Source organism: Drosophila sechellia, chromosome 3L, assembly GCF_004382195.2.
Source record: "Drosophila sechellia strain sech25 chromosome 3L, ASM438219v1, whole genome shotgun sequence".
Lineage (NCBI taxonomy): Eukaryota > Metazoa > Arthropoda > Insecta > Diptera > Drosophilidae > Drosophila > Drosophila sechellia.
Window position 1 is genome coordinate 27,088,799 of NC_045951.1, and position 12,939 is coordinate 27,101,737.

Sequence of the window (12,939 nt, forward strand, 5' to 3'; positions counted from 1 at the left end):
CGTTTATCTTTGGCAGCGCAGCCGTTCTTGTAAACATCCTAAAGGCTGACCTAAGCAGATTTGACTGCTCTCTTTCAACCCTTCCTAATCTTAAGAACCCAAGAGCGAGGCTCTCCCGAAATACAAATACTGTTCAAATACTGAGGTTTCTCCTCAATCCAATTTGTATTTGATTTTTAGTCTTAAGCTGAGATCCAAAGAATAAAGTCGTGAAACTATTTCTCCTAAAAACTATTTTTTTTTATTTCTTGGCGTTGTCCTTAGTCAACTGACGGGACATTAGTTCGACTTAAAAATAAAACAACAATTTTACTATATATATATATATATTTTATTATATTATATTATTTATTACATTATATTATATTATATTATTTTATATTATATTATTGTTCACACATGAACACGAATATATTTAAAGACTTACAATTTTGGGCTCCGTTCATATCTTATGTAAATGAATCGAGAGCGATAAATTATATTTAGGATTTTGTTATCTAAGGCGACATGGGTGCATTGCTCAAAAACATGTAATTTAAGTGCACACTACATGAGTCAGTCACTTGAGATCGTTCCCCGCCTCCTAAAATAGTCCCTTAGTGGGAGACCACAGATAAGGTCCTCGCCGCTCAAGATAGGCAGATGTGCCCGAGCGTGGGACCTCGATAAGACGGGGACTATTTACTTAGGCCTCTGCGTAGGCCATTTACTTTAAGATGCGATTCTCATGTCACCTATTTAAACCGAAGATATTTCCAAATAAAATCAGTTTCTTACAAAAACTCAACGAGTAAAGTCTTCTTATTTGGGATTTTACATTTGGTCAATCGAGCCTTTAATCGACTCTGCAGTTTCCCCCTACCAAAGGTAAGGAACTCAGAGAAAGGCCAGCTCCTTTAAGCATCTTACAGCTAAAGGTAGCAAAAATAAGTGACTCTTGTTTCCCCCTACCAAAGGTAAGGAACAGAGTATAAATATAAAAAGCAAAAAGATACAAAAGAATCTTTTATGTTTTAAAACAAGCACCTTATAGTCTATAGCTAAAGGTTGCTTTGTGTACCATTATAAATTGTGGTAAGGCGTGCTTGAGGCCATACATCAGCAATTGTGAAATTAAAAAGTGCATAACAAAAGTGCCTTATAAATGCTCTAATAGCATTAAATCAGCTCATAAATAGAGTGCAGTGTATATGCCATAAGAGCATAAATTAAATAAAAAGTGCCTGAAAACAGTGCCTTATAAATGCTCTAATAGCATTAAATCAGCTCATAAATAGAGTGCAGTGTATATGCCAAAAGAGCATAAATGCCGAAATAAATGGCTAAAAAACAAAAAAACTGACTGGACTACAAAAATAATAAAACGTGCCAAATAAACAAAAAAAATCATCTTTAAACATCAAAGGAGCCTCTACCAGCAGCAGAAGCAGCAACAACAGCAGCAGCAGAAGCAGCAACAGCAGTAGCAACAGCAGCAACAACAGCAGCAACAGCAGCAGCAACAACAACGACATCAGCTAAGTCAAAACAAGAATTTTCTGTTTATCCAAACACACATATATATATAAATACATATAAAATACATATACACGTACTATATATATTAAGAAATTACAAAAAATTTTCAAAATGATGTCAGAAAAGACTATTCAATTCCTTAAGAAGCAGTCCGAAATTATTTTGGAAATTAGAAAGTTGGAAGTAAAACCAACATTAACAGATGTAGAAATTCTAAAATTAAATGAGCTTCAAAAATGTTTCATTGCTAATCATAGCAATTTGTTAAAGATCGGCGTTGTCGATCATGAATATTTTAACGCGAAGCAGTATGATTTAATAATGATGGTGTTAGAAAAAATTAAAAATAAAAATGAAAAAATTAAGGGCGAGTCGGTAGAAAACACTTTCCCTAAATCAAACACTGTCCCTAAATCAAACCCTCCCCCTACATTAAACCTTGAAATGTGTGGTCACCCTGAAAAAGAGGGTATAGCACAAAACAACGCTTTAAAAGTAGAGCAGGCATTTCGAAATAATGTTGGCCAATTTCGAGTATATCTAGAAGATACGTCTAAACTAATAGACAGTAGTCCAGATTTCCTTAAAATAAGGAAAAATAAAATTGAATTTTTATGGCATAAAATAGATAACCTGATTGAACAGGTGAATAGTCATTTTGAGAGCTCGCTATTCGAAGAAGAAATTAGCGAACTTGAATTTGACAAACAAAATATTCTTACAGCCATTAATAGTCGACTCAGTGGCACAATAAATAAAGCTGAAATGTCGACGGTTGTTAAGGCGGAGGAGTTACCAACCCTGCCTAAAATACAGATTCCCACTTTCTTTGGTGATTCCAAAGAATGGGATCTTTTTAATGAACTCTTTACAGAGCTCATACATGTGAGAGAGGATCTCAGTCCTTCTCTCAAATTTAATTATCTAAAGTCAGCATTAAAAGGAGAAGCCAGAAATGTGGTTACTCATTTACTGCTCGGCTCTGGAGAAAATTATGAAGCCACTTGGGAGTTTTTGACCAAGCGATATGAGAATAAAAGAAACATATTCTCAGATCATATGAATAGGCTTATGGATATGCCAAATTTAAATTTAGAATCCAATAAGCAAATAAAGACATTTATTGACACGATTAACGAGTCAATTTATATTATAAAATTAAAGGCACAATTACCAGAAGATGTGGATGCAATTTTCGCTCACATAATTCTTCGGAAATTCAATAAAGAATCACTCAATTTATATGAAAGCCATGTTAAAAAGACAAAAGAAATACAGGCACTTTCTGATGTCATGGACTTTTTAGAGCAAAGGCTCAATTCTATATCATCATTCTCACAGGAAGTAAAACCTGTAAAGAAAATGATTAATAATAACAAGAATAAAAATTATAGTGACAATTGTGCATATTGCAAACTACCAGGGCATTATTTAATTCAATGCCATAAATTTAAAATAATGAATCCAGCAGAACGGTCTGACTGGGTAAGAAAAAATGGGATTTGCCTAAGATGTCTGAGGCATCCGTTTGGTAAAAAATGTATAAGCGAGCAGCTTTGTTCGACTTGTCGTAAACCTCACCACACGTTACTTCACTTTGCAGGTCATAATCCAGAAAAAGTGAATACGTGTAGAACAACAGGTCAAGCCTTGTTGGCCACGGCCTTGATTCAAGTAAAGTCGAGGTATGGAGGCTTTGAACAATTAAGAGCATTGATTGATAGTGGCTCTCAAAGCACAATTATTTCAGAAGAGTCTGCACAGATTCTAAAATTGAAAAAATTTCGGTCTCATACTGAAATAAGTGGAGTATCTTCCACAGGAACGTGCATCTCCAAGCACAAAGCGGTTATTTCGATAAGAAATTCTCCGAAAAATTTAGAAATTGAAGCAATTATTCTCCCAAAACTTATGAAGGCACTTCCAGTCAACACGATTAATGTTGATCAGAAAAAATGGAAGAACTTTAAATTAGCCGACCCCGATTTTAATAAACCGGGTCGCATTGATCTAATCATTGGAGCAGACGTATATACTCACATTCTGCAAAATGGAGTTATAAAAATAGACGGTCTCCTTGGGCAAAAAACTGATTTCGGGTGGATAGTTTCTGGATGTAAAAAATCCAAAGGAAAAGAAACCATTGTAGCCACAACAATAGAAATAAAAGAGTTAGATCGCTACTGGGAAGTGGAAGAAGAAGAAAAAGATGATATCGAGTCTGAAATCTGTGAAAATAAATTTATCAAAACGACAAAAAAAGATTCAGATGGGCGATACATTGTGTCAATTCCATTCAAGGAGGATGTCACCTTAGGAGATTCAAAGAAACAAGCGATAGCTCGTTACATGAATCTGGAGAAAAAACTAAAAAGAAATGAAAAACTTAAGGTTGACTACACTAAATTCATGAATGAATACATGGATTTAGGACACATGATTGAAGTGAGTGATGAAGGCAAATATTTTTTACCGCACCAGGCAGTGATTAGAGATTCAAGCCTTACGACCAAATTGAGAGTAGTTTTTGATGCTTCAGCAAAAACTACGAATAACAAAAGTTTGAACGACATAATGTGGGTTGGGCCACGAGTTCAAAAAGATATTTTTGACATTATTATTAAATGGAGAAAATGGGAATTTGTTGTTTCGGCAGACATTGAAAAGATGTACCGACAAATTAAAATAGATAATGATGATCAAAAATATCAATATATTTTATGGAGAAATTCTCCAAAAGAAAAAATTAAAACATATAAATTAACCACAGTCACTTACGGAACTGCATCTGCACCATATTTGGCTACCAGGGTTCTGGTAGATATTGCAGATAAATGTAAAAACCAAGTTATTAGTGCAATAATTAGGAATGATTTCTATATGGATGACCTAATGACTGGAGCTGATTCGGTAGAAGAAGCTAATAAATTAATAACATTAATTCTCCATGAATTGCAGAAAGTTGGATTCAACTTAAGGAAATGGATTTCCAACAATTCCAAAATATTAACCACTGTGGAGGACACAGGGGACAATAAGGTTCTCAAGATTATCGAAAATGAATGTGTTAAAACTTTAGGACTAAAATGGGAACCTCAAAATGATTTATTTAAGTTCAGCGTAAATTGTAATGATGAATCAAAAAATATAAATAAGCGCGTTGTGTTATCAACGCTAGCAAAAATATTTGATCCGTTAGGATGGTTGGCACCAGTCACGGTTTCAGGAAAACTTTTTATTCAAAAACTTTGGATAAATAAAAGTGAATGGGATCAGGAATTATCCATAGAAGATAAAAATTATTGGGAAAAATATAAAGAAAATTTATTATTGTTAGAGAATATTCGAATCCCAAGGTGGATTAATTCAAACAGTTCTTCAGTCATTCAGATTCACGGATTTGCGGACGCCTCCGAAAAAGCATATGCTGCAGTAGTCTATGCTAAAGTAGGACCTCATGTTAATATAATAGCTAGCAAAAGTAGAGTCAACCCTATAAAAAATAGGAAGACAATTCCCAAACTCGAGCTGTGTGCAGCTCACCTGCTTAGTGAATTAATCCAAAGACTAAAAGGATCAATTGACAATATAATGGAGATCTATGCTTGGAGTGATTCCACGATTACCTTAGCATGGATTAACAGTGGTCAAAGTAAGATCAAATTTATAAAAAGAAGAACGGATGACATTCGGAAATTAAAAAATACTGAATGGAATCATGTTAAGTCAGAGGATAATCCAGCAGATTTAGCATCCAGGGGAGTGGATTCTAACCAGTTGATCAACTGTGATTTTTGGTGGAAAGGTCCGAAATGGCTAGCAGACCCAAAAGAACTTTGGCCTCGGCAGCAGTCTGTAGAAGAACCTGTCTTAATAAATACGGTATTAAATGGCAAAATAGATGATCCTATTTACGAATTAATAGAAAGGTATTCCAGTATAGAAAAACTTATACGTATAATAGCATACATAAATAGATTCGTGCAGATGAAAACAAGAAATAAAGCCTATTCATCAATTATTTCAGTAAAGGAGATAAGAATAGCGGAAACAGTTGTTATTAAGAAACAACAAGAATACCAGTTTAGGCAAGAGATAAAGTGCCTTAAAATCAAAAAGGAAATCAAGACAAATAATAAAATATTGTCATTGAATCCATTTTTGGACAAGGATGGGGTTCTAAGAGTTGGAGGAAGATTGCAAAATTCCAATGCAGAATTTAATGTTAAACATCCAATCATTTTAGAAAAATGCCACCTAACAAGCTTATTAATAAAAAATGCTCATAAGGAAACATTGCATGGAGGGATAAACCTAATGCGAAACTATATCCAAAGAAAGTATTGGATTTTCGGGTTGAAAAATTCGTTGAAAAAGTATTTAAGAGAATGTGTAACGTGTGCAAGGTATAAACAAAATACAGCTCAGCAAATAATGGGTAACTTGCCAAAATATAGAGTGACGATGACATTCCCGTTTCTTAATACTGGAATAGATTACGCAGGTCCTTATTATGTTAAATGTTCAAAAAATCGTGGCCAAAAAACATTTAAAGGATACGTTGCTGTATTCGTTTGCATGGCCACCAAAGCCATACACTTAGAAATGGTAAGCGATCTAACTTCAGACGCATTTTTAGCAGCACTCAGAAGATTTATTGCTAGACGGGGAAAATGTTCCAATATCTATTCAGACAACGGAACAAATTTTGTAGGAGCTGCAAGAAAATTAGATCAAGAGTTATTTAATGCAATACAAGAAAATATAACGATTGCAGCGCAGCTTGAAAAGGACAGGATTGATTGGCATTTTATTCCCCCGGCAGGACCTCACTTCGGAGGTATTTGGGAAGCTGGAGTTAAGTCAATGAAATACCATTTAAAGCGTATAATCGGCGACACTATTTTGACTTACGAAGAAATGTCAACTCTTTTATGTCAAATAGAAGCATGCTTAAATTCAAGGCCATTATACACTATAGTTAGTGAGAAGGACCAACAAGAAGTTTTAACACCAGGTCATTTTTTAATTGGAAGACCACCTTTAGAAATAGTCGAACCAATGGAAGATGAAAAAATCGGAAATTTGGATAGGTGGAGACTTATCCAAAAAATGAAGAAAGATTTCTGGGTTAAGTGGAAAAGTGAATATTTGCATACGCTCCAGCAAAGGAATAAATGGAAAAAGGAAATTCCTAATATAGAAGAAGGGCAAATAGTTTTATTGAAGGATGAGAATTGTCATCCTGCAAGATGGCCTTTAGGAAAGGTGGAAAAGGTGCATAAGGGGAATGATGATAAGGTCCGAGTGGCTAAAGTAAAGATGCAGGAAGGATATATCACTAGACCCATTACTAAAATTTGTCCCTTGGAAGGAATAAAGTCTGTTGACAAAAATGAGGCTGACCAAGAGCCAAAAAGACGAACTAGAGCGACATCGGGAATGTCCAAGATCGGAATCATTATGGCAATGTTGTTGTTTGTGTTAAGTTGTCAAGTTTCTAGCGCATTACCTAAAGATATAGCACCAAGATATTCTATAGACAAAATAAATAAAACCTCAGCAATATATCTAGACCCGCTAGGAGATGTTGAGATTGTGAGTACTTCTTGGAATTTGGTTATCTATTATAAAATGGATCCATATTTTAAAATGTTAACAAAGGGTAATGCGCTTATACAAAGTATGAGGAAAGTTTGCGAAAGACTTCATAGCTTTGAAGAGCAATGTAGTCTAGTCTTAGATAATATGCAAAGTCAGTTATCGGAACTTGAAGAAAACAATAAATTGTTTATGATGCAGTCTAGATCTAGAAGCAAGCGTGCTCCTTTCGAATTTATGGGTTCCTTGTATCATATTTTATTTGGTATAATGGATGAAGATGATAGAGAGCAATTAGAAGAAAATATGAAGAATTTGTTAGATAACCAGAACAACCTTGATAAACTAATTCAAAAACAAACATCTGTGGTTGATTCAACTTCTAATCTATTAAAGAGAACAACAGAAGATGTTAACTCCAATTTTAGAAGTATGCAAATAAGAATTGAGAACATGACAGAAGTTCTTAAAGAAAATTATTATGTTTATAAGGAATCAATAAAATTCTTTATGATTACGAAACAGCTACACTCATTGATTGAAGAAGGCGAAAAAATTCAAGCAGGCATTATAAGCCTGTTGATTGATATTAATCACGGTAGGCTAAATACAAATATTCTCAGGTAAGGTTCCTGCGAATTCAAAAGTCCGTCTGCAATGTACTGGCTCTCAAATTGAATTGTTTGATTTGCCTCAGCAAGGAGTTTTAAGCATTGCGCCATATTGTACGGCAAGAACCGACGATAAAATTCTAGTTGCCCACCATAACATTCAGTCCGAAAGTGAAGAATTATTATCAACACCTTATATAGGAGAAGTTAGTGAAGTGCCGAAGATTATTTGGGATCCGCTGAAACTATCAATATTAAATCATACTGAGGAATTTGAACGATTGAATAATGAAATTAAATTTATGAAAGAGAACCATCAAAAATTGAAAGATTTACATTTCCATCATATTTCCGGACATGCTGGATTAATTATTGCTTTAATACTAATGATAGTATTAATAATATATTTCATACGGAAATGTGCTGTGCAACAAAGAATGCAAGCAATAACCTTTGCAGGTCCGTTGCCAGTACTATAAATATCAATAGTAAATAAACAATAAAATAATATAACAAATAAAAATATACAGTCCACTATATCGTTGTTTAATAGAAAATGTACTTCTACATAGAAAAAGCAAAATGTTTAAAATAAGTTAATTGAGTACAAATTGTTGAATTAAAAATAATATAAACCATAATTGTAATCCAATAAAATTAAAAGCCAGAAAAACTAGGCCCATTGAAATCTTAGTCCACTACTGTTATAAATATACTAATGTACATCTCAGCCTTGCTGGCCCTTTGGCAGAATGTTCACACATGAACACGAATATATTTAAAGACTTACAATTTTGGGCTCCGTTCATATCTTATGTAAATGAATCGAGAGCGATAAATTATATTTAGGATTTTGTTATCTAAGGCGACATGGGTGCATTGCTCAAAAACATGTAATTTAAGTGCACACTACATGAGTCAGTCACTTGAGATCGTTCCCCGCCTCCTAAAATAGTCCCTTAGTGGGAGACCACAGATAAGGTCCTCGCCGCTCAAGATAGGCAGATGTGCCCGAGCGTGGGACCTCGATAAGACGGGGACTATTTACTTAGGCCTCTGCGTAGGCCATTTACTTTAAGATGCGATTCTCATGTCACCTATTTAAACCGAAGATATTTCCAAATAAAATCAGTTTCTTACAAAAACTCAACGAGTAAAGTCTTCTTATTTGGGATTTTACAATTATATTATATTATATTATATTATATTTTATAGTCCCATTCATGCTGCAGGGGGAGGCGGAATGGCAAGCGCTTCGCCGAATCGATAACCACCGAGCTCAGAAGAGCTGAGAGAGCCAGAAGGGTCCACGAGTGAGCAAATCTTGATCATCCTCGCGAAACAATGCATCACGGCTATACCGCGGGGTCTCTGGATTTGCCCTCCTTACTGCTACTGTTTGTTAACTATTTAATTTGTTTGTTAATTTTTAATATTAACAAGGGCGTCGCTAGGCCATCAGCCAGGGGGGGCAGATCGTAGAATTCATCTTCCCACACTGGAAACTCTTAGTGAAAGCACCTATGAAACAGCTTCTATAAGGGAAGCAGATCGATAGAAGTGGAGGCAGATTGACTAAGAGAATAAGAATAGTACATATTGTAAAAAAACAACGGGAAGTTACGTGATAGGCAGCAAATTATGAAATTTCTTAAACATTCCTTTAAGGAACAGGGGGGGCAGCTGCACCCCCTGCCCTACCCTGGCGACGCCCATGAATATTAATGTCTAATAAACGAATTAAAAAAAAAAAAATATGATGCACACATTTTGTTTTAAATACACATGTATGTAATATAAGTGTAATTTATTTATTTATTATATCAAAGTTAAGTTTAAGAGTATTTACAAATGTGTAATATTTAACCGACAGAACTTCACGAAACACTACTTCTACTTTCAATGACTGTCCGACTTGACTAATCGTTGCTGAAAAACCGACCGACTTATTCGCTTTTCAACAACTCTTGACTTATGCGCGTTCTTTTCGACTTCTCTATTTCAACTTCTTCTACTTGACTTCTTGGCGACGACTTCCCTCTATTTTTACGATCTGCCACTTCTGCTTCAATCATTCCAGCCAACTGCTCTCCTGATCCTATCGATAGTTTCCTGCAGTGCTGCCACCTGTGCTATCGCGCTGCCATCACTATCACTCGGCCATCATGCTCATCATCGTCTGTCCCAGACGATATGTCATCCTCATTATTCTAAGTAAACTTTCATAGCTTCATTTTATTCGCACTCGTATACGTCTTCGTAGGGCCTTCTCCTTGGACAGCTTTACGAACTTCATATCTGCCATTGTCTTTAGCTCTTATTACCAAAAGGTTCTAGAAAAGCGCTTGCCAACTTTTTTCCAGCAACAAACTGAGTACGTTTTACTGCTACAAGATCGCCTTTTTTGTATACAACTTCTCCCTTACGTTTATTGTCGTACTGTTTTTTATAAATATCTTGAGCCTTCAGTATTTGTTCCTTAACCTTCTTGTCCATCTTCCGATTGGCCTTTTGTTGCAACAGCCTCTCCTTGCCCTCATTCTCCAGCTGCTCGTCTAGGTTGGCGATCTTGGCCTCTAGCGTGGCAATGCGCTGTGCTGTCTCGATTTCGGCAAGCATAGCCTTTAGCTCCTTGTTTTGGCGTCTTGGCAAAGCTTGAAGTAGATGGTAGAACGATTCCTTCTTTTAACCAGTCATCGACTTGTTTTTTAACGTCTTCGGCTTCAAATGGAGGATGTCGACTTGGTTGATGACAAAGCGGCTTAATCTTTTCATATGGCACCACTCTTATCTGAACAGGTGACTCTGCCAGCATCGAGGTTGGATATTCGTCTATCAGCTTCCGTATCATCGGTGCAAACTGGGGAGGAGCATTCACATTACTTTCAGTGCAAGCATAATCGTGAATACTTATCTGGTTAATGTCAGCTACCTCAGGACAAGCTGAAAACGACGAAAACGTAAACCCATTTGCATCCAGCTTAAATTGAAACCTTGATAGAAAATTGTATCTAAGGAGAGCATCATCTTCCATTTTTTCATCCGCTACCACGATGAAGTTTTGCACAGTCTCCATATCGTCTATTTGAACAGCTCCAGCGAAAACTCCCAGCGGCACCGTGCCCGCCTTGCCCAGGCCACGCAACAAAGAACGATATGGACTTAGCACAACATCTTTTAGCCTCATGTACACCGAGTGCTTCACAACCGTAACATCAGCACCCGTGTCAACCAGGCACGCAACTTCAATACCATTTAGTATAATGTTCTTCAGCCGTTTGGAATCCTTTACCAATTGCACCAATTACACTGACTGCGGGCAACTTGTTGATATATGAACCACAGCACCACACTTAAAGCACTTCGTTCCAGCATTGCAATCTTTCTTCATGTGTTCATACGATCCACAATTGAAGCAACGAGCCGTCTTTTTACTGTTGTTATAATGCTGTTGTTGACCGCTGCTGTAAATCTGCTTTTTTGACTTGCTTTCACCCATATACAGGTATGTATTACAGGTATGCATTATAAATTTGTATTCGGTTTTGATGATCAGTCCATTCACAACATAACGTATTACAGATTTGGTTTCAACTTGGCCCAGCGCGGCAATTTTCTTCATCTGCAAGATGTATTCATGGAAACTCTCCGTTTGCAATTTTTTCCTATTTGCCAGTTTCTCGTGTACTTTAGAACTTCCCAATTTTCGTTTGAACTTAGTTAAAAGCGCTGTTTTCCATTCTTCATACGATCCTACCAGCTCGTATTTCATGAACAACTGTGCCGTCTTTTTCAGTTTTGATCGCGCTTGCGCATATTTTTGCATCTCGTTAGCCCATACGCATCAGCATTCAACTCAAAGTTCTCAATCCAATTTTCGACAGGCACCGACTCGCCGTAAAAATCTGCCACAACTTTACCGAAGCCCTCCAATGAGACTTTTGGAGTATTCTATGCCACTTCATGGAATTTTCAAACTCAGCAGCTGAATTATTTGTTGTAATTGTACTTGATTTTCCATCACCGCTTCTTCTTTTTTCTCTTGTGGTTGGCTTCGTGTATTTATTTGTTGCGCCGTTTTTTGGTGTTTCACGGTAATTATTTGGTGTTTGTTTCGTACCTCTCCTTCTTGCAGCTGCTTCCGAACTTGACGCCGTTACTTTTCTTCGAAGAAGAAAGAGAAAAAATGCCAACACAAGCCCTGAAGCTTTCACGATAAGAGGCGAGCTTTTGGCTTGGGATCAAAGGCGAGCTTAAGAAAGAAGGGCAGAGCGAATTGGATAATCGAACGCGTCGGTCGTCGCCACGCAGACATTGATTATTATTCAATAAACTTACAAGCTCAAATATAATCGAAATATAGTTCGTAGGCCAAAGCCACGACATTCATAAAAACACAAATCTATTAACTGGCGCCCAACATACTGTTTACGCACTTACATTTCCCGAGACAACAAAACTCCGTTCAACCGACTTCAACGGCGGATTTTCTTTCAACATCAACAATCAAACAATTAAGAAAAAAAAGGATTAACTTAACTTCTGTAAGTACAACGTATAATGGTTACTTAATAAAATCTCAAACTTTCATAACGACCTTTACATTAACGAAGGTTATTGAAGGTTATTAATGACAAATAGATGCATGAAAGTGACGAAGTTTTAGGCGACTTAGAGTCAAGTTTGAATAGGTGGCGAGAGCATTTACAAAAGTGTGGGAAGTGGGAGAGAAGAAAATTGGTGGTCAAAGAAGAATCAAGCTCGCGAAATGAACTTATCGGCAGATCAGTTGAAAGCAATAGTGGAGAGTGCCGTTGCTGGTGCGATTGCTAGTCAAAAAGAAATATTTGATAAACAGCTGCAAGAAATAAGTGCGCGTATGGAAAAAATTACAGTGAACACTCCAGAAGTGGAAACTTATAAAGATGCTGAAATTATACCAGGTGTAAGATGTACTGAACCATTAGACATAGTAAAGTCTTTGCCAGATTTTGACGGGAAAAGTGAAACCTATGTGTCGTGGAGAAAAGCGGCCCATGTCGCTTTTAAAGTTTTCGAAAATTACGAAGGCAGTTCAACATACAATCAAGTATTGGCATAATGCGAAACAAAATAAAAAACTGGGCAAACACTGTGCTGGAGTCGTTTAACACTCCGCTGAATTTCAAGGCAATGATAAATCGTCTCGATTTTACATACGCCGACAAAA

General features: G+C 36.3%; 2 protein-coding genes across 3 annotated transcripts in view; one reads left to right on the forward strand and one right to left on the reverse strand.

Moving 5' to 3' along the window:
* LOC116800951 (myosin-I heavy chain) overlaps positions 1-12,939 on the reverse strand; it is a 661,712-nt gene that overhangs the window by 197,667 nt on the left and 451,106 nt on the right. The gene's annotated exons all lie outside the window — the stretch shown is intronic.
* LOC116800949 lies at positions 1,558-8,281 on the forward strand. The gene is made up of 2 exons (XM_032717809.1): positions 1,558-6,499; positions 7,938-8,281. The coding sequence occupies exons 1-2, from the start codon at positions 1,630-1,632 to the stop codon at positions 8,207-8,209; spliced, it is 5,142 nt and encodes a 1,713-aa protein (XP_032573700.1). The 5' UTR covers positions 1,558-1,629; the 3' UTR covers positions 8,210-8,281.